Below are 20,749 nucleotides of genomic sequence, written 5' to 3'. Positions count from 1 at the left end.
CTCAGGTGGTGGTTCCAGGGTCCTGGGATTGAGTCCCATATCGGGCTCCCTGCTCAGCCTAGAGTTTGCTTCTCCCTCTGCCGCTCCCCCTGCTCATACTTGCTTTCTCACTCTTTCTCTTTCTCTCACATAGGTAAACTTTAAAATCTTAAAAAAAAAAAAAAAAAAAAAATACAAAAGGAAAAACCGGAAGTCTCACAATTCTAGCTTCTCCATCTCATCTCACTCTCTTCCCCCCCCAAAAAATAATCACTGTTGTTTCTTGTGTATCCTTCCAGGGAGAAAAAATGGATTTAAAAGCATGCGTATATTCTTTGTTTTTTAAATTTACATAAAAGCAATGGCAGTTTGCATGCTGCTCCCTGTTATCACTCACCAGTGTCTATGAGATAGTGCCTGCAAAAAGTGGAACAAAGCAGGTCATGCAGTGCTGTGTATCACCAAACAGAACCAAGGAAGGAACAACTTTGTTTGCTAACAGCCAAGAACTTGGTATCAAAAGAACTTGATAGAAGTCAGAGTGGACAGGTCTACTTACCAGGAAACCAGTACTGGATTTTTGTGGGATTTTTAAGTCTTTTAAAAATCTTTTTGAGTGGACCGTCAAAGCTCTAGTATTTGAAGTGCTTTGAACACCAGAAACCTGGGAACCATAACATTGAAGTCACATGTAGATCATTGCACTAATAAAGACTGCTTAAATAAATAATAATAGAGCTTGAGTGCTTTTATATGAATAATATTGCTGTGAACATCTTTGTCACTGTGACTCTTTCCATACTCCATTTCCTTAACATATTTTTTTTTAAAGATTTTATTTAAGACCGCATGAACGGGGGAGTGGGAGGGGCAGAAGGAGCAGGAGAAGCAGACTCCCCGCTGAGCCGCAAGCCAGACCCCCAGGATCATGACCTGAGCTGAAGGCAATCGCTTAACCAGCTGAGCCACCCAGGTGCCCCCTTAACATACTTTCTAAGAAATACACTTCTTGAAACAGAGAACGATTTTAAGCTTTTAATGCTTATTGCCAAGTGATTCTCCGAAAGAAAATGCAAGTTTACCTTGCCATCAGCAACTTATGGAGGAACAGTTTTCACTAATTCTCCCAAGCATTAAATAACATTATATATTTTTTAAATCTCTGCTAATTTGAGAGGTAAAGTATGTGTCATCATTGTTTGCTTCAACTTGCATTACCTTCATTTTTTCCCTTATATTTACCTACTCAGGCTTTCTCTTTATCTTTCAAATGGTTTGTTATCGTTTATTGCCTATTTACCTGTTGGAATCTCAATGTCCTTTACTAATAAATCTTTATGATCTCTATATGTTAAAGATGTTAACTCATATATGTTGTAAGTCATTTAGCAAATGGTTTTTCCCAGTGTTTCAGTTTTGTGTGAGGCAAACGTGATAACCACTACACTATGGAAACTTTCAGTTTTTTGTGTATAGATATTCTGTAACTTTTATACTTAGAAAGGTCTCCCCTTCTCTTTTGTACAGTTTAATATTCAATTTCATTTATCATTCAGTTTTTTTACTTGTTGGGTTTTTTTTTAATTTCCTGAATTCTATCTAGAATTAGAATTTCTTTTCTCTTATAAGGTCTATTTTGAGTTTATTTTTCTGTTCCACTGATTTGGGTGTTTTTGTGCTGATACATTCTTTCTTGTAGGTTTATATAATACCTCATGGTGCTGGTTTTACTACTTAATCCCCTCCCTTCCATCTGTTTCCTTTTTCAAAAAAAAAGAGGTCTAAAATTTAGAATTATATACAATAAGCACATTAAACATTGAAAGAGAACAGTGAACAATCTTTACTCCACCCATTACCAATGATTTCTTGATTTGTTTTCCCTAGCAGTGAGGTCGAATCTTTGAGAGCATATTTTCTTCTGTATTTAGCCTCCTACAACACCCTCAGGTTCTACATACTATTTGTGTTAAATCTTGAAGATGGCCAAGATTTCCTTTCAGCCCTTACATTTCTTCTATATCTACCTCCCCAATTTTATTATTCTCTTAAAAAAGTATTTTTTCTGATTAGAAAAATAGTACATGCTTATTGTAGAAAGTTCAGGGGAAAAAACCCAAAAATACAAAGAACAGCATGATTTCCTATAATTTCACATCTGTTAGTGGCCACATTGTGGTGGTTTTTACCTAGCCAATCAAATTCACCTTTTGATTTTTGTTTTTCTCTACACAGTCAATTTTAATATACTTAGACAAAATTGGGATTATGCTTTATATGGCTTTATCACTTTCTTTACAAAATAGTCTATCATGATTATCTATCAAATATTTACTTTGTGTTCCCAGCACCTGGCATGATTGTTGCACACTGTAATCCAAATGTGAAATTGGGAGTGGTAATCAAATAAAGAGCCAGTGGTGCTATTAATAATAATTAACATTAATTAATGATATTAATTGGGTGTGTCACAACTCTAAATATATTACCTGTATAATCCTCAAGATTATAGGGGAAAATAAAACGTAAAAGCGTACTATTACTTTCTCCATTTTGCAGACGAAGAACTAAGGCATAAAGTAGTTCAGTAATTTTCTCTCAGGCCCCTTCCTAGGAAGTGACAGGATAGGATCCTAGGTCTTTTGATTTCAAAGCTTTTACTCTTTACCAACCCTTACACAAAGTATTACCCCCTAGTGCTGACCAAGAGACATTTTCATGTGTTAAGTCCTGTAGAGCTCCATTCTCTTAAGGTCTTTCCTATAGCATTGGAGTTCATCACAGCATGGCCTTGTAGTGCGGCTAGGTCATTGCTGCCTATCTGCACTAGTAGAACAGCTAATATACTTACTAAATCACATTCTCTTCCATTTCACAAAAACATTCTGTTAAAAGTTTATCAAACATTCTCTGGTTTTAGTAGTTCCGAGGATAATGTCATTTTGATCCACCTGCAGATTTCTCCACGGTAACAATCTTTATCCATTCAGTATCTTTAAATCCCCTTGAATGTGTTTAGAAAGTGTAACTTTCTTTTTTAAGATTTTACTTTATGACTGAATCATACTTCAAAGGAAAGGGAAAATAAGTGTATATTTGGTGCTTAAAAATATGTCAGTTATATATTACTCTGAAATCCATAGATTGTGTTTCTGTTGGCACTTTGTTTACAACCTTTTTTCTTTTTTTTTTTTTTAGACTCATGATTGTGGTCTGATTTGTGTTTCAAAATACTGTATGTTGAAAGTAATGATTATAAATCTGCTTGCATTTTGTGGGGGGGTTGCAAGGATTTTAAAAACTGAAATCTTCTTTTGATGTTCTATAAAACAGTCTGATAAGAGAAGTGGTCTTGTAAAAATTTAACTCATTTTATGAGGAAGTAATTTCCCAAAACTTGATGAGAGACTTAAGAAGAGTCTGCTTTAGAGAAAAAGGATGTCACAAGGATAAATCGTCACTGAATATTATGAACAATATTTTTTGATATTTTGATATTTTTAGTAGTTCCCTATTAAGAATAGGGAATGGCAGTTCCTTATGAAAAGAGGGGAGACCCACAATATGTAAAAATAAAACTGATTGTAGAGGATAAGTGGAATGATCTTTTATATGCAAAGTAAGTTATTTGGAGAAGGATCTGGGTGGCTCAGTTGGTTAAACATCTGCCTTTGGCTCAGGCCATGATCCTAGGCTACTGAGTTAGAGCCTTGCTTTGAGCCCTGTGTTGGGCTCCCTGCTCAGCGTGGAGCCTGCTTCTCCCTCTCCCTCTGCAGCTTTCCCAGCCTGTGCTCTCTTGTGCTCTCGCTCTCTCTCACTCAAATAAAATCCTAAAAAAAAAAAAAATTTAAAGAGGAAAATGTGGAACTCTTAGAAAAAGGACAAGGAAGATGATAAGGGAAAACAGAGGAAAATAGAACATGGATGAAATTAACCTTTCTAGGTGCTCTTTAAAATATACTTTGGTGAGAAGTAAAATGGACCACCTGCACAGAATGCTTGTGTTCTCAGTACTAAGCACTTTATTAGCACTTCTGTGGCTTCATCATTGAAGATCCCATAGTGGTTAGCACAGTGCCTTTGCCTGTGTACACTTGATATTGAATGAATGTTTAAAGTGATCTGAAGTTACTTGAAATTGTTTAATCAATGCAATGACCAAATAATTTTCTGATTTATAATATTTTTTTGAAATTGGTGATTTGCCTGTGTTCTCATAACATGTTAAAAACATTTTCATTACCATAGAGGGAACTTGGGTTTCTAACAGTATGAGTATATGGAAGCTGGATACACATATGTACGTGCCTGATGAGTATAGTAAATTGTGGCTCAGTTTTAAAGTAGAGAAACATTTTTCTTCTTTGTAAAAACTTGAAGTAGCATGTCCTTAATACACTTGTGTTCTTTCTGTCTTATTCAGGAAAGCAGTGTTTCTTGGTCCTACGTCAGCAGCAGTTTAATGTCCAGGCGCTTGTGGCTGTGGGAGACCATGCAAGCAAGCAGATGGTTAAATTTGCTGCCAAGTAAGTAAGCAATTATATCCTGTTGTCAGAATAAACAATGGTGGGAACCAAGACTCCCAGGGGTTTGGACCATTTTCATACATTAACATCAATGCTTCGTTTGTTTAAAAATGTAGTTATTTAAATTGTCAGTTCAGTATTGCTGAATACATTAAACTTACAAAAGAGAAAATATGGAGCACAGGCTTGAAATTCATTTGGAACTGCTGAAGCAGCACTCTGTACAGACAAGTCACATTTACTTTCAAGTAGAGTAACAAAAAGCCTGGCAGCCTCAACATAGCGAAGCAACTTTTTTTTGTTGTGTTTGTTGAGCTTCAGTTCCTACCTCCCTCCCCCAGTTTGAGATTTGCATATTAAGCAACAAGTTTTCTAACTGAAAACTAAAAGCATATAAAATAAGAGTGTAGTTTTGCAAATGATTCCCTCCTAAAGGAAGTAAAACAAATGTCATAACATTTTACAGCTTTTAACTTTGACATCAAAAGGGTTAAAGAAAAGTAAAATCAACCCACTCGTCGCCCCCCCCCTCCCCACAAGTTTTGCTGTCTGGCTCAGAGTTCCTGTAGAAATGCATTGTTTTGTTACGTTTGCAAGAGGCAGGATGTAGTGTAGTGCTTGTTATGCTGTAGTTCTGAGGTAGTAATAATTGGTAATGTTGATAGTTTTGTTTGTGTTTTTCTCAGTTTACTCAGAATTTTATTTCCATGATAATGATCAAAGAAGATTTGGGAAAATGGCTGATCTCTATATTTTAAATAATAGCATACTTCATAGGCATAAATTTTTTCCAAAGAAATTAAATCTGGTATAATTGTTAAATTTTACTATTGATTTTTATCTCTGTTCTTTTGTTGTATGCTTTCAAAGATGAATATGTATATCTATATACATAGAATCATCAATTTTACAACTAGAAAGGAACTAAAAAATGATCTAATTTAACATCCTAACTTACATTTGGGCCCTCCCCGACTCCCTTAGTGTTCTACATGTAGTGGATGTAACTGGTATGGGTTTAGAGATTTATTTATCAGATTTAGTTTTATTGTATCACAGCAGTATCTGTACTCTGGTTTAAAAACTCCAGTGCCACTAATGACATCAGTTCACTGAAGAACTCAGTAGTATTTGTATTACTGATACAGTAGTCCCATCTCACTCTGTCTCCCAGTCCTGCTACCCAGAGACTTCTATCTCTTTGTCGGTATCTTTTGGTGAGTAGGTTTACTGCTTTCATCTCATGGTCTATAAGGGTGTGTGCTTATGGGGTACGTTGTCAGCTAGCCTTCTAAGGTCAGTCCTGTGAAGTGGGACATAAATAAGCGTGGTCCCTAGAAATAAACTTTCCACACAGAGCCTTCTATAAATAGAGCCTCTGGTAACCATAGACATATATGCTAAATTATATTTAAAATACTGAAAAATACTGGGAAAAAGCCAATTTCAAATCAACAATAATCATTACGGCTTTTGTCTTTTATGTGTTAAATTGGCTCTGAAAACCAATAGATAAAGCTGATAGTTTTAAATAGAGCGTGTGTTTCCATTAAATTGCATTATAACCTTAAAGTGTTACATTCCTAAAGAAAATATTCTAGTCTAAAAATCTTTTGAAATTTCCACTTACCCTTAATTTTTAATAAGAGATATCCTACTGACAAAAGGACAGTGAATTCACGTGATATCTTTAGAAGTAAAATAGTTATTTCTTATTATTTTGGATCTTCTCAAACTCCTGCAACTTGACCAACAGCAATTGGCCATTATCAGAGATCAGCCAACACTTTCTAGCTGGCAAAGCTACTTGCAAATGTTCTCCCAAATAGAACTTAGTTCACTACTGTCCTCATAATACATAAATTAAAGAAGGATTTTCGTATAAATGATAAAGTGTAAGTGTGAACTTTCTCTTAGGCAAGGCAAGAATTTAGATAAGTTAGCCTGGCTTTCATAATCCTGAAGTAAAACTCAAGATCTAGATGTAATTCAACTTAACAATTAAATTGTGACCCAGATTTTTTTTTTTTTTTTAAGCAAAGAACATGTATCTATTTTAGTCTCTGTCCCCCCCACCCCCAAAATGGACTTTATATAACTAGTAATGTGTGGGAAAAGATGTTTTCATAATAGAGCTGTTGCAAATTTTAAAGCCTTTGGTTATATACAAATGAATGAAGCCAGTTTTATAGAATAGACTTAACATGTGGTACTTACATTAATTATTTAACTTTTGGCACTACTCATATGTTAAAGTATCTAGCCTGAGTAATTAAGAATAAGTGTGTTAATAACTTTGCTACTAGTGAAAGAGGAAAATTCTCATGACTAAGACTGTGGCAAAAAATACATATATTTTTTAAGTTGAAATATGTCTGGCACACTAACATTAGTTAAGGTATACAGTGTGGTGATTCAGGAACTCTGTGTATTATACTATGCTAACCACCAAGTGTAGCTACCATCTGTCACCATACAATGTCACCTTATGTTATTACAATACCATTGACTCTGTGACTTCCTTGTTCCATCACTGGAAGCCCCTACTCCCCTTCACCTTTTTTTTGCTCATCCTCACATTCCCTGCCCCCTCCTCCCACAACTACCAGTTTGTTCTTTATATTTATGGTTCTATTTCTGCTTCATTTCTTTCTTTGTTATTTGTTTCGTTTTTTAGATTCCACATGTAAGTGAAATCACATGGTGTTTGTCTTTGTCGGACTTATTTCACTTAGCATAATACCCCTCTAGGTCCATCCATGTAAAAATGATGAGTTTTTAATTTTTGTAGTTATTTGATAATTTTCTTAGAAACATGATTTCATGCCCCTGATAGGTCAGCTTGTCTTTTTTACGTGACTTTAGACTGTACTTCTCAAGTAGTACTGAAATCCTGATCTTTCTTGGTAACAGAAGTCTGCGGCACATGTTGTTTCTGACAACATGTAGAATGATCTTATGTTCAGAGTGCCAATTTTTAAAGAAGAAAATCAAGAATAGAAAAATTTTACTTTAAAAATTACCTGTTCTTTTCATGAATAATAATAATAAATCAAGTGAGGTTATAATATGAATTTTAAAGAACTTTCAGAACTGTTTTAGGGGGGAAATTGTGTTTGCTTTTTTCTTCATCTTTCAAAATCCCTTTTCCTAAAAATTATCTTTACTGACTAGTATTTGTTCTTCTAGTCCATGAGCATGGAACATTTTTTCCATTTCTTTGTGTCTTTCTCAATTTCTTTCATGAGTATTCTATAGTTTTCAGAGTACAGATTCTTTTTTTCTTTGGTTAGATTTATTCCTAGGTATCTTATAGTTTTTTGTTTTTTTTTTTAACAATTGTAAATGGAATAGACTCCTTAATTTCTTTTTCTTCTGTCTCATTGTTGGTGCATAGAAATGCTACTGATTTCTGTGCATTGATTTTATATCCTTCTACTTTACTGAATTCCTCTATGAGTTCTAGCAGTTCGGGGTAGAGTCTTTCGGGTTTTCTACATAAAGTATTATATCATCTGCAAAGAGTGATAGTTTGACGACTTTGCCGATTCAGATGCCTTTTATTTCTTTTTGTTGTCTGGATTGCTAACGCTAGGACTTCTAGTACTGTGTTGAACAGCAGTGGTGATAGCGGACATCCCTGCCATGTTCCTAACCTTAGGGGAAGAGCTGTCAGTTTTTCCCCATTGGGAATGATATTCACTGTGGGTTTTTCATAGATGGCTTTAATGATATTGAGGTATGTACCCTCCATCCCTACACTGTGAAGAGTTTTAATCAAGAAGGGATTCTGTACTTCGTCACATACTTTTTCTGCTTCTGTTAAGAGTATCATATGGTTCTTGTCCTTTTCTTTTATTGATGTAGCTATCACATTGATTGATTTGCAGATGTTGAACCAACCTTACAACCCAGGAGCAAATCCCACTTGGTCATGGTTAATAATCCTTGTAATGTACTGTTGGATCCTATTGACTAGTATTTTGGTAAGAATTTTTGCATCCATGTTCATCAGGGATATTGGTCTATAATCCTCCTTTTTGAGGGGGTCTTTCTCTGGTTTGGGGATCAAGGTAATGCTGGCCTCATCAAATGAGTTTGGAAGTTTTCCTTCCATTTCTATTTTTTAGAACAGTTTCAGAAGAATAGGTATTAATTCTTCTTAAATGTTTAGTAGAATTACCCTGGGAAGCCATCTGGCCCTGGGCACTTGTTTGTTGGGCGATTTTTGATTACTGCTTTAGTTTCTTTGTTCAGTATAGGTCTGTTTAACTTTCCTATTTCTTCCTGGTTCAGTTGTGATAGTTTATACATATCTAGGAATGCATCCATTTCTTTCAGATTGTCTAATTTGTTGGCATATAGTTACTCATAATATGTTCTTACAGTTATTTGTATTTCTTTGCTGTTGGTTTGATGTCGCCTCTTTCATTCATGATTTTATTTATTTGGGTCCTTTCTCTTTTCTTTTTGAAATAAATCTGGCCAGAGGGTTATTAGTCTTACTAATTCTTTCAAAGAACCAGCTCTTAGTTTCGTTGATCTGTTCCTCTGTTCTTCTGGTTTCTATTTCATTGATTTCTACTCTGATCTTTATTATTTCTCTTCTCTTGCTGGGTTTAGGCTTTATTTGCTGTTCTTTTTCCAGCTCTGTAAGGTATAAAGTTAGGTCGTATACTTGAGACCTTCCTTGTTTCTTGAGAAAGGCTTGTCTTGCTATATACCTCCCTCTTAGGACCACCTTTGCTGTACCCCGAAGATTTTGAACAGTTGTGTTTTAATTTTCATTTGTTTCCATGAATTTTTTTAAAATTCTTCTTTAATTTCCTCATTGGCCCATTCATTCTTTAGTAGGATGCTCTTTAGCCTTCATGTATTTGAGATCTTTCCAACTTCCCTCTTGTGATTGAGTTCAAGTTTCAAAGCATCATGGTCTGAAAATATGCAGGGAATGATCCAGTCTTTTGGTGCTGGTTGAGACCTGATTTGTGACCCAGGATGTGATCTAGCAATTTGTGACCCAGAATGTTCCATAGCAATAGAGAAGAATGTTTATTCTGTTTCTTTGGGATGGAAAGTTCTGAGGAGATATGTGAAGTCCACCTGGTCTAGTATGTCATTTATAGCCCATATTTCCTTGTAGATCTTTTGCTTAATCTATCCATTTAAAGTCCCTGACTGTTATTTTATTATTATTGATGTGTTTCTTTGATTTTGTGATTAATTGGCTTATATAATTGGCTGCTCCCATGTTAGGGGCATAAATCTTTACAACTGTTAGATTTGTTGTTAGATAGACTCTAAGTATGATGTAGTATTCTTCCTCATCTCTTATTATAGTCTTTGGTTTAAAATCAAATTTGTATGATCAAAGGATTGCCACCTGGCTTTCTTTTGATGTCCATTAGCATAATAAATCATTTTCCATCTGCTCACTTTAAATCTGGAGGTGTCTTTGGGTTAAAAATGAGTCTCTTGCAGACAGCGTATTGATGGGTCTTGCTTTTTTATCCAACCTGACACTTGTATCTTTTGATTGGGGTACTTAGCCCATTTACATTCACGCTAATTATTGAAAGATGAATTTTGTGCCATTGTATTATCTGTAAGGTGACTGTTACTGTGTATATAGTCTCTGCTCCTTTCTGGTCTATGTTACTTTGGACTCTTTGCTTAGAGGACAGGACCCCTTTCAATATTTTTTTATACGTCTAGTTTGGTGATTGCAGTTTCTTTTAGTTTTGTATGTCCTAGAGGTTTTTTATCTCTCCTTCTATTTTCAATGACAGTCTAGCTGGATAAAGTATTATTGGCTGCATATTCTCATTTAGTACCCTGAATATATCATACCAGGTCTCTGTGGATAGGTCTGCTGCCTATCTAATGTTTCTACTGTTGTAGGTTACAGACCTATTGTTCCAAGCTGCTGCCAGGATTTTCTCTGTCTCTGAGATTTGTAAGTTTTTCTATTAGATATCCAAGTGTTGACCTACTTTTATTGATTTTGAGGGGGGTTTTCTGTGCCTCCTGGATTTTGATGCCTGTTTCTTCCCCAAATTAGGGAAGTTCTCTGCTATAATTTCTTCTAATATACCTTCTGCCCCTCTCTCTCTTTCTTCTTCTGGGATCCCAATTATTCTAATATTGTTTCACTTTAGGGTATCACTTACCTCTCAAATTCTCCCATCAAGATCCAGTAGTTGTTTATCTCTCTTTTTCTCAGCTTCTTAATTCTCCCATCATTTGGTCTTCTCTATTACTAATTCTCTCTTCTGCCTCAGTTATCCTAGCAGCTAGAGCCTCCATTTTTTATTGTACCTCATTTATTTGCTTTTTAAAATTTTTTTATTGTACCTCATTAATTGCCTTTTTGATTTTGACTTGGTTAGATTTTGTTTCTCCAGAAAGGGATTCTTTAGTGTCTTCTTTGCTTTTTTCAAACCCAGCTAGTATCTTTATAATTGTTATTCTGAACTCTTGTTCTGATGTCTTATATTTTTTAAAGATTTTATTTATTTATTTGACAGAGATCACTAATAGGCACAGAAGCAAGCAGAGAGAGAGGAAGAAGCAGGCTCCCTGCTGAGCAGAGAGCCCAACAAGGGGCTCGATCCCAGGACTCTGGGATCATAACCTGAGCCGAAGGCAGAGCCTTTAACCCACTGAGCCACCCAGGCACCCCATAAGTTTCTTTTTTTTTTTTAATTTGACAGAGATCACAAGTAGGCAGAGAAGCAGGCAGAGAGAGAGAAGAGGAAGCAGGCTCCCTGCCAAGTAGAGAGCCTAATGCAGGGCTCAGTCCCAGGACCCTGGGATCATGACCTGGGCTGAAGGCAGAGGCTTTAACCCACTGAGCCACCCAGCACCCCCCCACCATGTCTTACTAATGTCCACATTGATTAGGTCTCTGGCAGTCAGTACTGCCTCTCATTCTCTTTTTTGAGGTGGGTTTTTCTGTTTTGTCCTTTTGTTGAGAGAATAGATGAACAAGAGAAGAAAATGCTGGGGGCGCCTGGGTGGCTCAGTGGGTTAAAGCCTCTGCCTTCGGCTCAGATCATGATCTCAGGGTCCTGGAATCAAGCTCCACATTGGGCTCTCTGCTCAGCAGGGAGCCTGCTTCCTCCTTTCTCTCTCTGGCTGCCTCTCTGCCTACTTGTGATCTCTGTCTGTCAAATAAATAAATAAATAATCTTTAAAAAAAAGAGAGAGAGAGAGAAGAAAATGCTGAAGTGTAATAACAACCCCAGAGAAGTGTACACTAAACAAACCGGACCTAAAACTGAGGGGAAAAGAAAGACAAAAGAAAAAAAATATATATATATGATCAGGCTGGTGAATAGAACAGAGCAATACACTGGATTTTGGGTGTATTTTGGTCTGTTCAAAGAAACTGTGTCCCAAAATTTTAAGGAAAGAAGAATATGTATATATATGCAAAAATAAGGTTAAATATAATGAACGGATAGACTATGACCATAACTGTGAAAATTTAAAAAGATTTTTAAAAAGGAATTGATAAGAAGTTGGTTGGAAAGGAAAGAAGAATAATTCAAAAAAAAAGAGAAAGAGAAAAGGAAGAAAATTTTAAAAATTAAATTTGAGAGACTAAAGAATCATGAGAATAAAGCCATGAATTTTATGAGCTGTATTCCCCTAGCTCTGGAATTATGCAGTTCTCATTTATTGTTAAACTTGGTCTTGGCTGAATGTTCTTGCTGATCTTCTGTGGGAGGAGCCTGTTGCAGTGATTCTCAAATGTCTTTGCCCTGGGCAGAGTTGCACCACCCTTGCTAGGGGCAAGGCTAAGTTATCTGCTCCAGTTTTCTCTCTGTAGCTTTTGTTCCTTGAAGGTTTTAGCACAGCTTTGGAGGATATGAATGAAAATGGTGGCCTCCCAGTCTCTGGCCCCAGAGGAGCCAAGAGCTCAGGGCCCCACTTCTCATTGCACTCTCAGAGAAAACCAGTCCATCACTCCTGTCTCCCTGGTCTGTGTCCGTACTCTGTGCCCATCCAGCCTATGACCATCCATTTCTGTCTCTGGCACATGGTCCTGTTCAGAATCTCCAAGCCCAGCAGATTCCTGGGGTGCACTCCCGTGCTGCTCTTCCCAAGGAAGGAAGGGGAATCTCCTCGGTTCTGCTGCTTGTTGGGCCCTGGCTTAAAGAGCAGCAGACCAACTGTGCTGCAGATCATGGTTTATGGCAACCCTGAGCTGAGATCCCACTCCTGGACACACTGTTGACAGCTGGCTTCCTTGTGATACCTGGGTGCTCTGTCACACTCAGGCACCCCCAGTCTTCCTGTGATCCCAACGATCCTGAGACCACACCATCCCAGCAAGGGTTCCATTCCCATCTTAGCCACTGAAGCGATGTCCCTCTGTGGAGCAGACTTCTGAAAGTTGATTTTGTGCTCCTCTGCTCTCTCACTTGCTGGGAGCTGGCTGACAGAGAGGCCCCTTCCCCTCCTCCCAGTCTGTCGTTCCCATATGTTGCCTCAGATTCACTTCTCCACACCTCCTACCTTCTAGAACGTGGTTGCTTTTCTGTTCATTAAGTTGCTGCTATTTTTTTTTTCATTCTCCAGTTGAGTTTGTAGGTGTTCAGAATGGTTTGATAACTATCTAGCTGAATTCCTGGGACCAGATGAAATTGAAGTCTCCTACTCCTCTGCCATCTTGGCTCCTCCCCATGAAATATCATTTTTAATGTTTAAGAAATAATCTATAATTAAAATTCATTATAGTGACTGCCCTTCCTTTATCTTGCCAAGCCTTTCCAGTGCCTAACATGAATTTTATACATACTGGGATCCAGTGCATCAGAGTCTGATGTACAGGCAAATTACAACAATATTATTAATATTATTGCTTATAACAATAGCAGCAGTAATAATTAAATATTTCTATATACTAAGTATGAAGCTGCAAAATGCCATACTTGCACTTTGCCCTTGATCCTCACAGCAGCACTATGAGGTATAGACACTTTTTTAAATGTCTTTTTATAGCTGAAGAAATTGAAATTTAAATGCTAAGTGTAAGGTCTCTGATTCTAGGGCTCACATTCCTCCTAGGTCATCCTGCTTCTCTGAGATAGTCTAATAATAGTGGTTCAGAGCCCTCCTTAATATAGCTTACTTAGAATACAACCTTACTGTCATTGAAATATATTAATGCCTGGGAAATGCTTTAGGTCTCAAAGTAATGGTTTTTACCTCAACAGTATCTTTTTATACAGTGTCTAGTTTTTTCTGATATATAGTTGATTGATGATAGATAGATAGATAGATAAGTAGGTACCTTTTTTTTTTTTTTTTTTTTTTTTAGTAGATACCTATTTTGATTTCTCATGGTGATAATGACTTTTAGGTACTGCCTGAGTTGAGAACCAAAACTTGTGAAAAATAATACTATAATAATTTTTGTTTTAAAAGTATAACTGATTATAAAGTAATAAAAAATATTTTATGTTGAGTCATAAGTTAATGCTAAAAACAGTTCCAAAGGAGAAATTAATTTTTTTTACTAGCCATCATTAATACTAGTGTACTTGTCTCTACCATGAAGCAGTAGCTGCCTTCCTGAGAAGTCATCCCATTTTTAAAAAGCATGCTGTTAAAACAGAGACAGTTTGGGGTGGGGAAGGGTTGGGGGGTTAGAAACTAAAGAGTTTGTTTGCAAAGATAGTTATTTTTCTTGAATAATTTCAATATGAAAAATATCTGATAGCTGTAATTATAAACATGAAACCTAAAATTCACTAGGCAGATTCAGTAGATGCATCTACTTTTGCTTCACCTTTTGTCTTTTTTTCTTATCATCAGCACTGCCACACAGTGCATCTTACACATTAGCACTCTTGTGAGAAGTAAGAGTCAGTCAACAAAGCAACCATATAGTGTTTGCAACCGATGTGAAAAATAAGTCCACCAATTCTGCCCGTCCCCCGCCCCCCGCTCATGCTCTCACTCTGTCTCTCTCAAATAAATAAAAGGCTTTAAGAAAAAATGCTGTATCCTTGTGTAAATGGGTGGCAGAGAGTTGCGGCTTGTAAACTGTTGTGAAGTGGTAGAAGGAAGGCTGTTTGAAACCTGAAAGCAAATTGTACTGCCAGATGTGGACAGGTGTGGCATGTAACGTAGATGTTTGAGGTGTGTGTTTTGAGTTCACCTGAGTACAATTGTCTCTACTGTGTTTCTCACTGATGAAATCTGGCAAAGGAAGGCTCAAACTTGTGCTCAAACTAATACCGATTATATCGATTGTGTTGGATTTAACATTTTCAAAACAAGTATTAATAGCAAAACTGATAGTACTCTTAAAAGAGAGAACCTTGTTTGCCCAGTGAGTGGGTAAAAACATGAGTCTTATCTGTTTACTGACTGCTGATGTGTGGGGGTGAGGAAAAGAAAGAAATGGAAAATTACTTCAGAGTTTCCAGTGTGAAATACTGTGTGGAAAATGGAAAATGTCACCCTCAGTCTGGACTAAATTCCCCGGATGGACTGGGGCTAAACACAACCTACCCTGGACCTGTGATGGGTTCCCCTTCTCTTAGAATGCTTTACCAATAGAAGTGGATACTGAATGGGAATGGGACTCTGTTAGCCGTGAAGACAAGGGGAGTGGGTTTGAATAGACAGCTAGCAGTATTACCTAAGTTTATCTATGCTGAGTAAACTGGAGAGAAGTTCTAGCCTTTTGAGTTCATGGAGTTCCAAAGACTGAATGAAATAGGATATTTTACTCAAAGCCATTTTATATTCCTGGCTGGTAGTAGTATATTCCTCTCATTTCAAATCATCTCATTGTAAATGTCTTTAGGTATTCATTTGGAATAAATAGTGTGGACTTAAAATTCCTTACTTCTCCACTAGCTTCACTATTCATTTTAGTTCTTAAAAAAGATTTTATTTATTTATTTGATAGAGACACTGCGAGAAAGGGAATACAAGCAGAGGGAATGGGAGCGGGAGAAGCAGGCTCCCCACCGAGCAGGGAGTCCAATGCAAGGCTCTGGGATCCTGGAGGTCATGACCTGAGCTGAAGGCAGACACTTAACGACTGAGTCACCCAGGCACCCCTTCACTATTCATTTTAATAACTCACTCCTGTGGCCACCACTTGGATTTTGTTCCTTAGAACTTAATTTTAAACTCAATGGCAATTCTCTCTAACCATAATTTCCAATTTTGTACCTATCCCATGCCTACTAATCTTCTTTTGGACCTCATCAAGACTTCTGGTCTTTTTACCAGTCTCCTCTTTTTGTCCTACTATTTCTACCCTCTTCTGACCTCATGCAACCCAGTCCCATTCCCAGAACTACACCCACTGCATCCTTACCTGCCTACCTTTCTTTCACCCTATGAATGCTCTACAAACTACCCAGCCCCATGGACTCCTGATCCCATAATATAACATCGACATTAAGGAGTATATTGTGTATTTGTGACACAACAGTTGATTTTTATTCCTAAGCCAGGCCTAGTGGAATGTGTCCTCCTTTATAATGAAAATAGAGGTTTATAGGCTGCCCCTGTTTTTATTGTTTCACTGAACTCTCAGTATCTCATTCCTCTTGATCCCTTGGTTTCTAACTAAAATTATAATTAGAAAAGAAAAGTTTGGAAAACACTATGACTTCTGTTGCTTAATATATCATCAGCCTTGTATTATGATTAAAAACAGCACATGAACAACAACATAAAAATTCTGGTGGATTCTGTTACTTATTTAAATGAAGCAAAACTCCTTACTTTTAGATGTTTTTAGCTTTAGAAATTTGAGGACCAGCAAAGCATGAGGTAATTCAAATGAATATTTACTAATACATTCACATTGGAAACATAGCAGCTTAGTTAGTGAATCTGCTAACCACCCTTTCTGCTAGAGTCTTCAATTTGGAAAATAGCGTGCTTAAAAATATGTCCATGAGAAAAAGGCCATTTCTAATATTCAGTTAATACTCATTTTGTCTTGGTTCTTATCTGTGAAATGCTTGCGATTGTCTTCAGAGGAGTGCTAAGGACTGTTTGTTTATTCTCAAGGTGTTTCCATTTTGAATAGGGCTACCCTAAGAGACTGGACATTTAAAACATGTGAACTCCTACACAACAGAAATAATGGTATTTATATGTTAATTCCATTAGGCCCAACATTTAACTCTATTCCCTCTGGTCATATACCAGGTGGAAAAAAGCAAAGACTCCACTATTAAAAATATCAAATCAGATAGTTCCAGCTGGGGTTTCCCAATCATTTAAAAGGCAAAATATGAGGTCACTTTTAATATCTTAAGTGGAGGACTATCTTAGCATTTACTTTAGATATTAAATCTGAGGTGCTTATCTTTGCCTTACTAACTAGATTGTACCACTAGCAGTTTCTAGCTTTTGAATGTATTCCTTAAGAGCAACATTAGCACTTAATATGGGGTCAGTTGTTTTCCCCGCTTATCTTTCCTAGGAATATCCAATTCATCAATATACTAATCTGAAAAGTTGACTCACTAATTGGCTTTAAGTGCCAGAGCACTCTTCAGCACATTATTTTAATCAATTTGTTGGAAAGATCAATTTTCTCATGGTTGAATGCATATAAAAATGAAACAACTAAATGAGTTACATAGGAAGGTTGGCACATCTCATTCCCTAGAGATCTTTAAGAAGAGGTTCTTGATTGTGTATCCAAAATGCTTTGTGGTCCTTAAATGAAATTTGTCTGGAAGCAGGAAGATAGGATACCTATCCAGGCCTGTGTTTCTGGATCTCCATCTTATGTTGACATTAATTTTCCAATAGTTAATAGCTTGTGTTTGAGTTGAGATGAGAAGTCATTCTTTATTTCTTTTTAAAATTATTTTTTATTTAGGGACATTTTACTGTAATGAAGACAGTAGTGTTATGTTAGTTATGGTTGAGTTTTGTAAAGATAAAATTTTTTTTTAGAGGCAACTCTACAGGCCTTTTTGTATTGACTGCTATTAAGCAACACAGTGAATGTAAATACAGTGCTTAAAGTTTCTAGCTAAAAGAAAAAAAAGGAACAGCAAGTTTAAGGTCCAACTGGCTAAGTGATCTGTAATATTTCCTTCAATGGTCTTAGTTCCATTTTTTCTAATTTAAAAATTTGGGGGAGAAAAACGTTTCAAGCCAAAGTTGTTGTGACTACTATAAAGGGGTACAGTTAATTTGAATACCACTTATTAAAGTTAAAAATTATATTTTTGCTGTTTGTACTTTTGTAGCACCCTTCTTCCCACCCAGCATAGAAATGTTTGGATTTGGGGGGTGGTGGGGGGGAAGGCTTTTTTGGACTGTTAGTTGTGTACACACGTGTTTTGTTTTCTTTTTCTTCATATTAGTCATTGTGGTTAAGTGATTTATTGGTAGCTGGTGAGTCACAAGTGTATTTTTCATTCTGTGAGTCACCTAGCTTCATACAGGTTTGTACGTTTTCTTTCCTTTCTAGATCTTTCATCTAAAAATAGGAATTTTACTTAGTTGGAACGTTGAAATTTCAGTTTGCTGCATTAACTTTTAGAATTGTAGAATATCAAAATAATGCTCTGAAGAAATCTCACAGATTTAGAAAACTTGTTTAGCACCTCCTCTGGTCCAGGCACTCTGCTGGGCTTGGGAATACCATGACACATGTATGACATAAGGAACTTAATTTGAGAAGAAGGCAAAATAGATTAACAGCCACATGCAAAGACAAGCTACAGGGGCTGTGATGGAAGTGTATGTGTATATCATATACACTCGAGGCCCAGAGGGAATGGGCATGTGGGTATTCCTTGAGCATCATGTGAATAATAAATTGGTGAATATAGGCTAGGTCATTATACTGCTGTGGATTGTAGCTCTTTGAAAAACTGTACATAGATGGTATATACCTCTTTGTTGGAGTGAGATACTTACTGATTGAACTTTTATATTTGGTCCTGTCGAGTTCAACATTTGTATTGAAAACTTTGATAAAGATGTGCTTTCAAAGGTAGATCTAAAATCTGCTGTCAGAAATTCTCAATTTATGGGATTTCTTTTTTTTTTTTCTTTTAAGATTTACTTTTTTATTATTAGAGAGAGAGGGAGAAGAGTATGTGGGATGGGGGGAGGGAAAGGGACAGTCTCAAGCAGACTCCCCACTGAGCACAGAGGCCAATGCCGAGTTTGATCTCATGACCCTGAGATCATGACCTGAGCTGAAATCAAGAATCAGATGCTTAACCAGCTGAGCTACCCAGGCACCCTGGGATTAACTGCTAAGTTATATAACGTTAATAACATCATATTGCTTTATACAAAGATTTAATGAACTTCTGTAGAAGCTGGCAATAAGAGGACATCAAGATGCATCAGTGTTAAGATAGTATGATTCTTGAGCATTTTGAAAACCATTTGTGAAGGGCTTGTTACTTCCAATTGCTTTCTCATAAATTATAAAGGAATGTGGCAGGTTGTGAGCACCTAAGAATGAGAATGTATTATTTCAAAGTGAGCTCATGATGCATTCTGGAGTATTTAAAATGCAGTGCTATATCTTGAGTCTGTAACAGAACAGAACCATCTAGTGTAGCAGCCAGTACATGATCTTACTACTGTATGATCTTAGCCTACTTACTTGACCTCTTGTAGAGTCTCAGTTTTCTCAGCTATAAAATGGTGGTCATATTTATCTCATAGGCCTTTGAGAAGCTTAAGTGAAGTAGTGTATGTGTAAAGCACCTTACACAGGAACTGGAACATAAAAGAAAATTGGTAAGCGATACAAGAATAAATACAGGCATATTATATATATATATAATATATATATGCATAATATATAAATTTATAGCATTTATATATCTAAAGGCATTTATATATGTTTATATATATTTATATTTTAGGCATTTATATATATATATACATATATATATAAAGATCAGTTTTGTTCTGTAAAAAATAAAACTCCTACTTCTTTAACATTAAAAAAAATAGGAGAATGAGCAAAACTACTGTAGAAGAACAACACAAAATTTATGAAGCATTCCATATTTTTTGCAAAGGAGAAAAAATTTGGAGGAGTATAGACCAAATAGTAAACCATGATTAAAGGAAGATGAGATTGGGTATATGATGGGAGAATTAAACTTTTAAATTTAAATGATTATTTAACATTAGAATTTATAATAATAAATAAGTTTATTCTTTTATAATAATAAGTTCTTGAGACAATATATAAAAAACGGTTTTTCAAAAATAACTTTAAAACATAAGAGCAGGGACACCTGGGTGGCTCAGTCAGTTAAGCATCTGCCTCCAGCTCAGGTCATGATCCCGGGGTCCTAGGATCAAGGCCTGCTTCAGGCTCCCTGCTTCTCTGGCTGCCTGCCACTCTCGTGCATGTGCTCGCTCGCTCGCTCGCGCTCTCTTTTTTTTTTTAACTCTTTCTCTCTCTCTGACAAATAAATAAAATCTTTGAAACATAGACACAAACCCTGCCATTTCCCATCCCTCACCAATGAGGGGAAGTTCATGAGTATAAATTGGAGGTAATTCTTCCTTGTTCTCCAGGAGAACTTGCCAGAGTCAGCACCTCACACTGGGACCCAGCAACAAGAGGTGGATGAAGTACTTCTTTCCCAGATCCATTTCTCTACCATTTATATGCAGGATGGTGATCTCTTTGACTAGGGTTATATGCTGTTAAATATTTTTTCACTTCTGTGCTATATAGAAATGAAACTGGTGCCCTATAAATCACCTATTCCAACAACCTTTTCTCGGTGCTTATGATTCTTGTTCTCTATCCCAGTCATCTTCACAGTGCATTTTGCTCAAGATTGACCATTAAGGGAAAGAAGATAATTAATCTGCTATTTATTTCCCTTCCTTACTTCCTTCTGTTACTTAAAAAGTAGGAAAGGAAAAAAAATAATTAAAAAATAAAAAGTAGGAAAAAATTTGAGTTTTTTACTAGTTCATTTATAGATGAACACTGGGACTGTTACTTGGATTGTATCTCAGAAGGCCACATGTCACGTATAGTGTGCAAGGTCTCTAAGCAAGACTGCAAGATTCCAGTAATAAAAAGGAGTTAATACTTGTACCCTAACCAATTCCCTTTGGCATATTGTAACTAATTGCAGTTTATTTTGCTTCACTTTGCTTTTGGGAGATTATATTTATTTATACATATTAAAATAATAAACTGAAAAGGGACTAGTGGCTTTTTAACTTTCTACCAAGAGATCACA

At 36.4% G+C, this 20,749-nt stretch overlaps 1 protein-coding gene across 1 annotated transcript in view; it reads left to right on the top strand.

The window, feature by feature from the left end:
* Positions 1–20,749, top strand: part of DARS1 (aspartyl-tRNA synthetase 1) — a 62,936-nt gene that overhangs the window by 12,069 nt on the left and 30,118 nt on the right. The window contains exon 4 of the mRNA XM_059166737.1: positions 4,403–4,505. Within this exon, the coding sequence (XP_059022720.1) occupies positions 4,403–4,505 (103 nt within the window). The remainder of the gene's footprint in view (positions 1–4,402; positions 4,506–20,749) is intronic.

Source organism: Mustela lutreola, chromosome 3, assembly GCF_030435805.1.
Source record: "Mustela lutreola isolate mMusLut2 chromosome 3, mMusLut2.pri, whole genome shotgun sequence".
NCBI lineage: Eukaryota > Metazoa > Chordata > Mammalia > Carnivora > Mustelidae > Mustela > Mustela lutreola.
The sequence above is the reverse complement of the archived record's forward strand: the minus strand, read 5'-3'. Positions and strand labels throughout refer to the sequence as shown.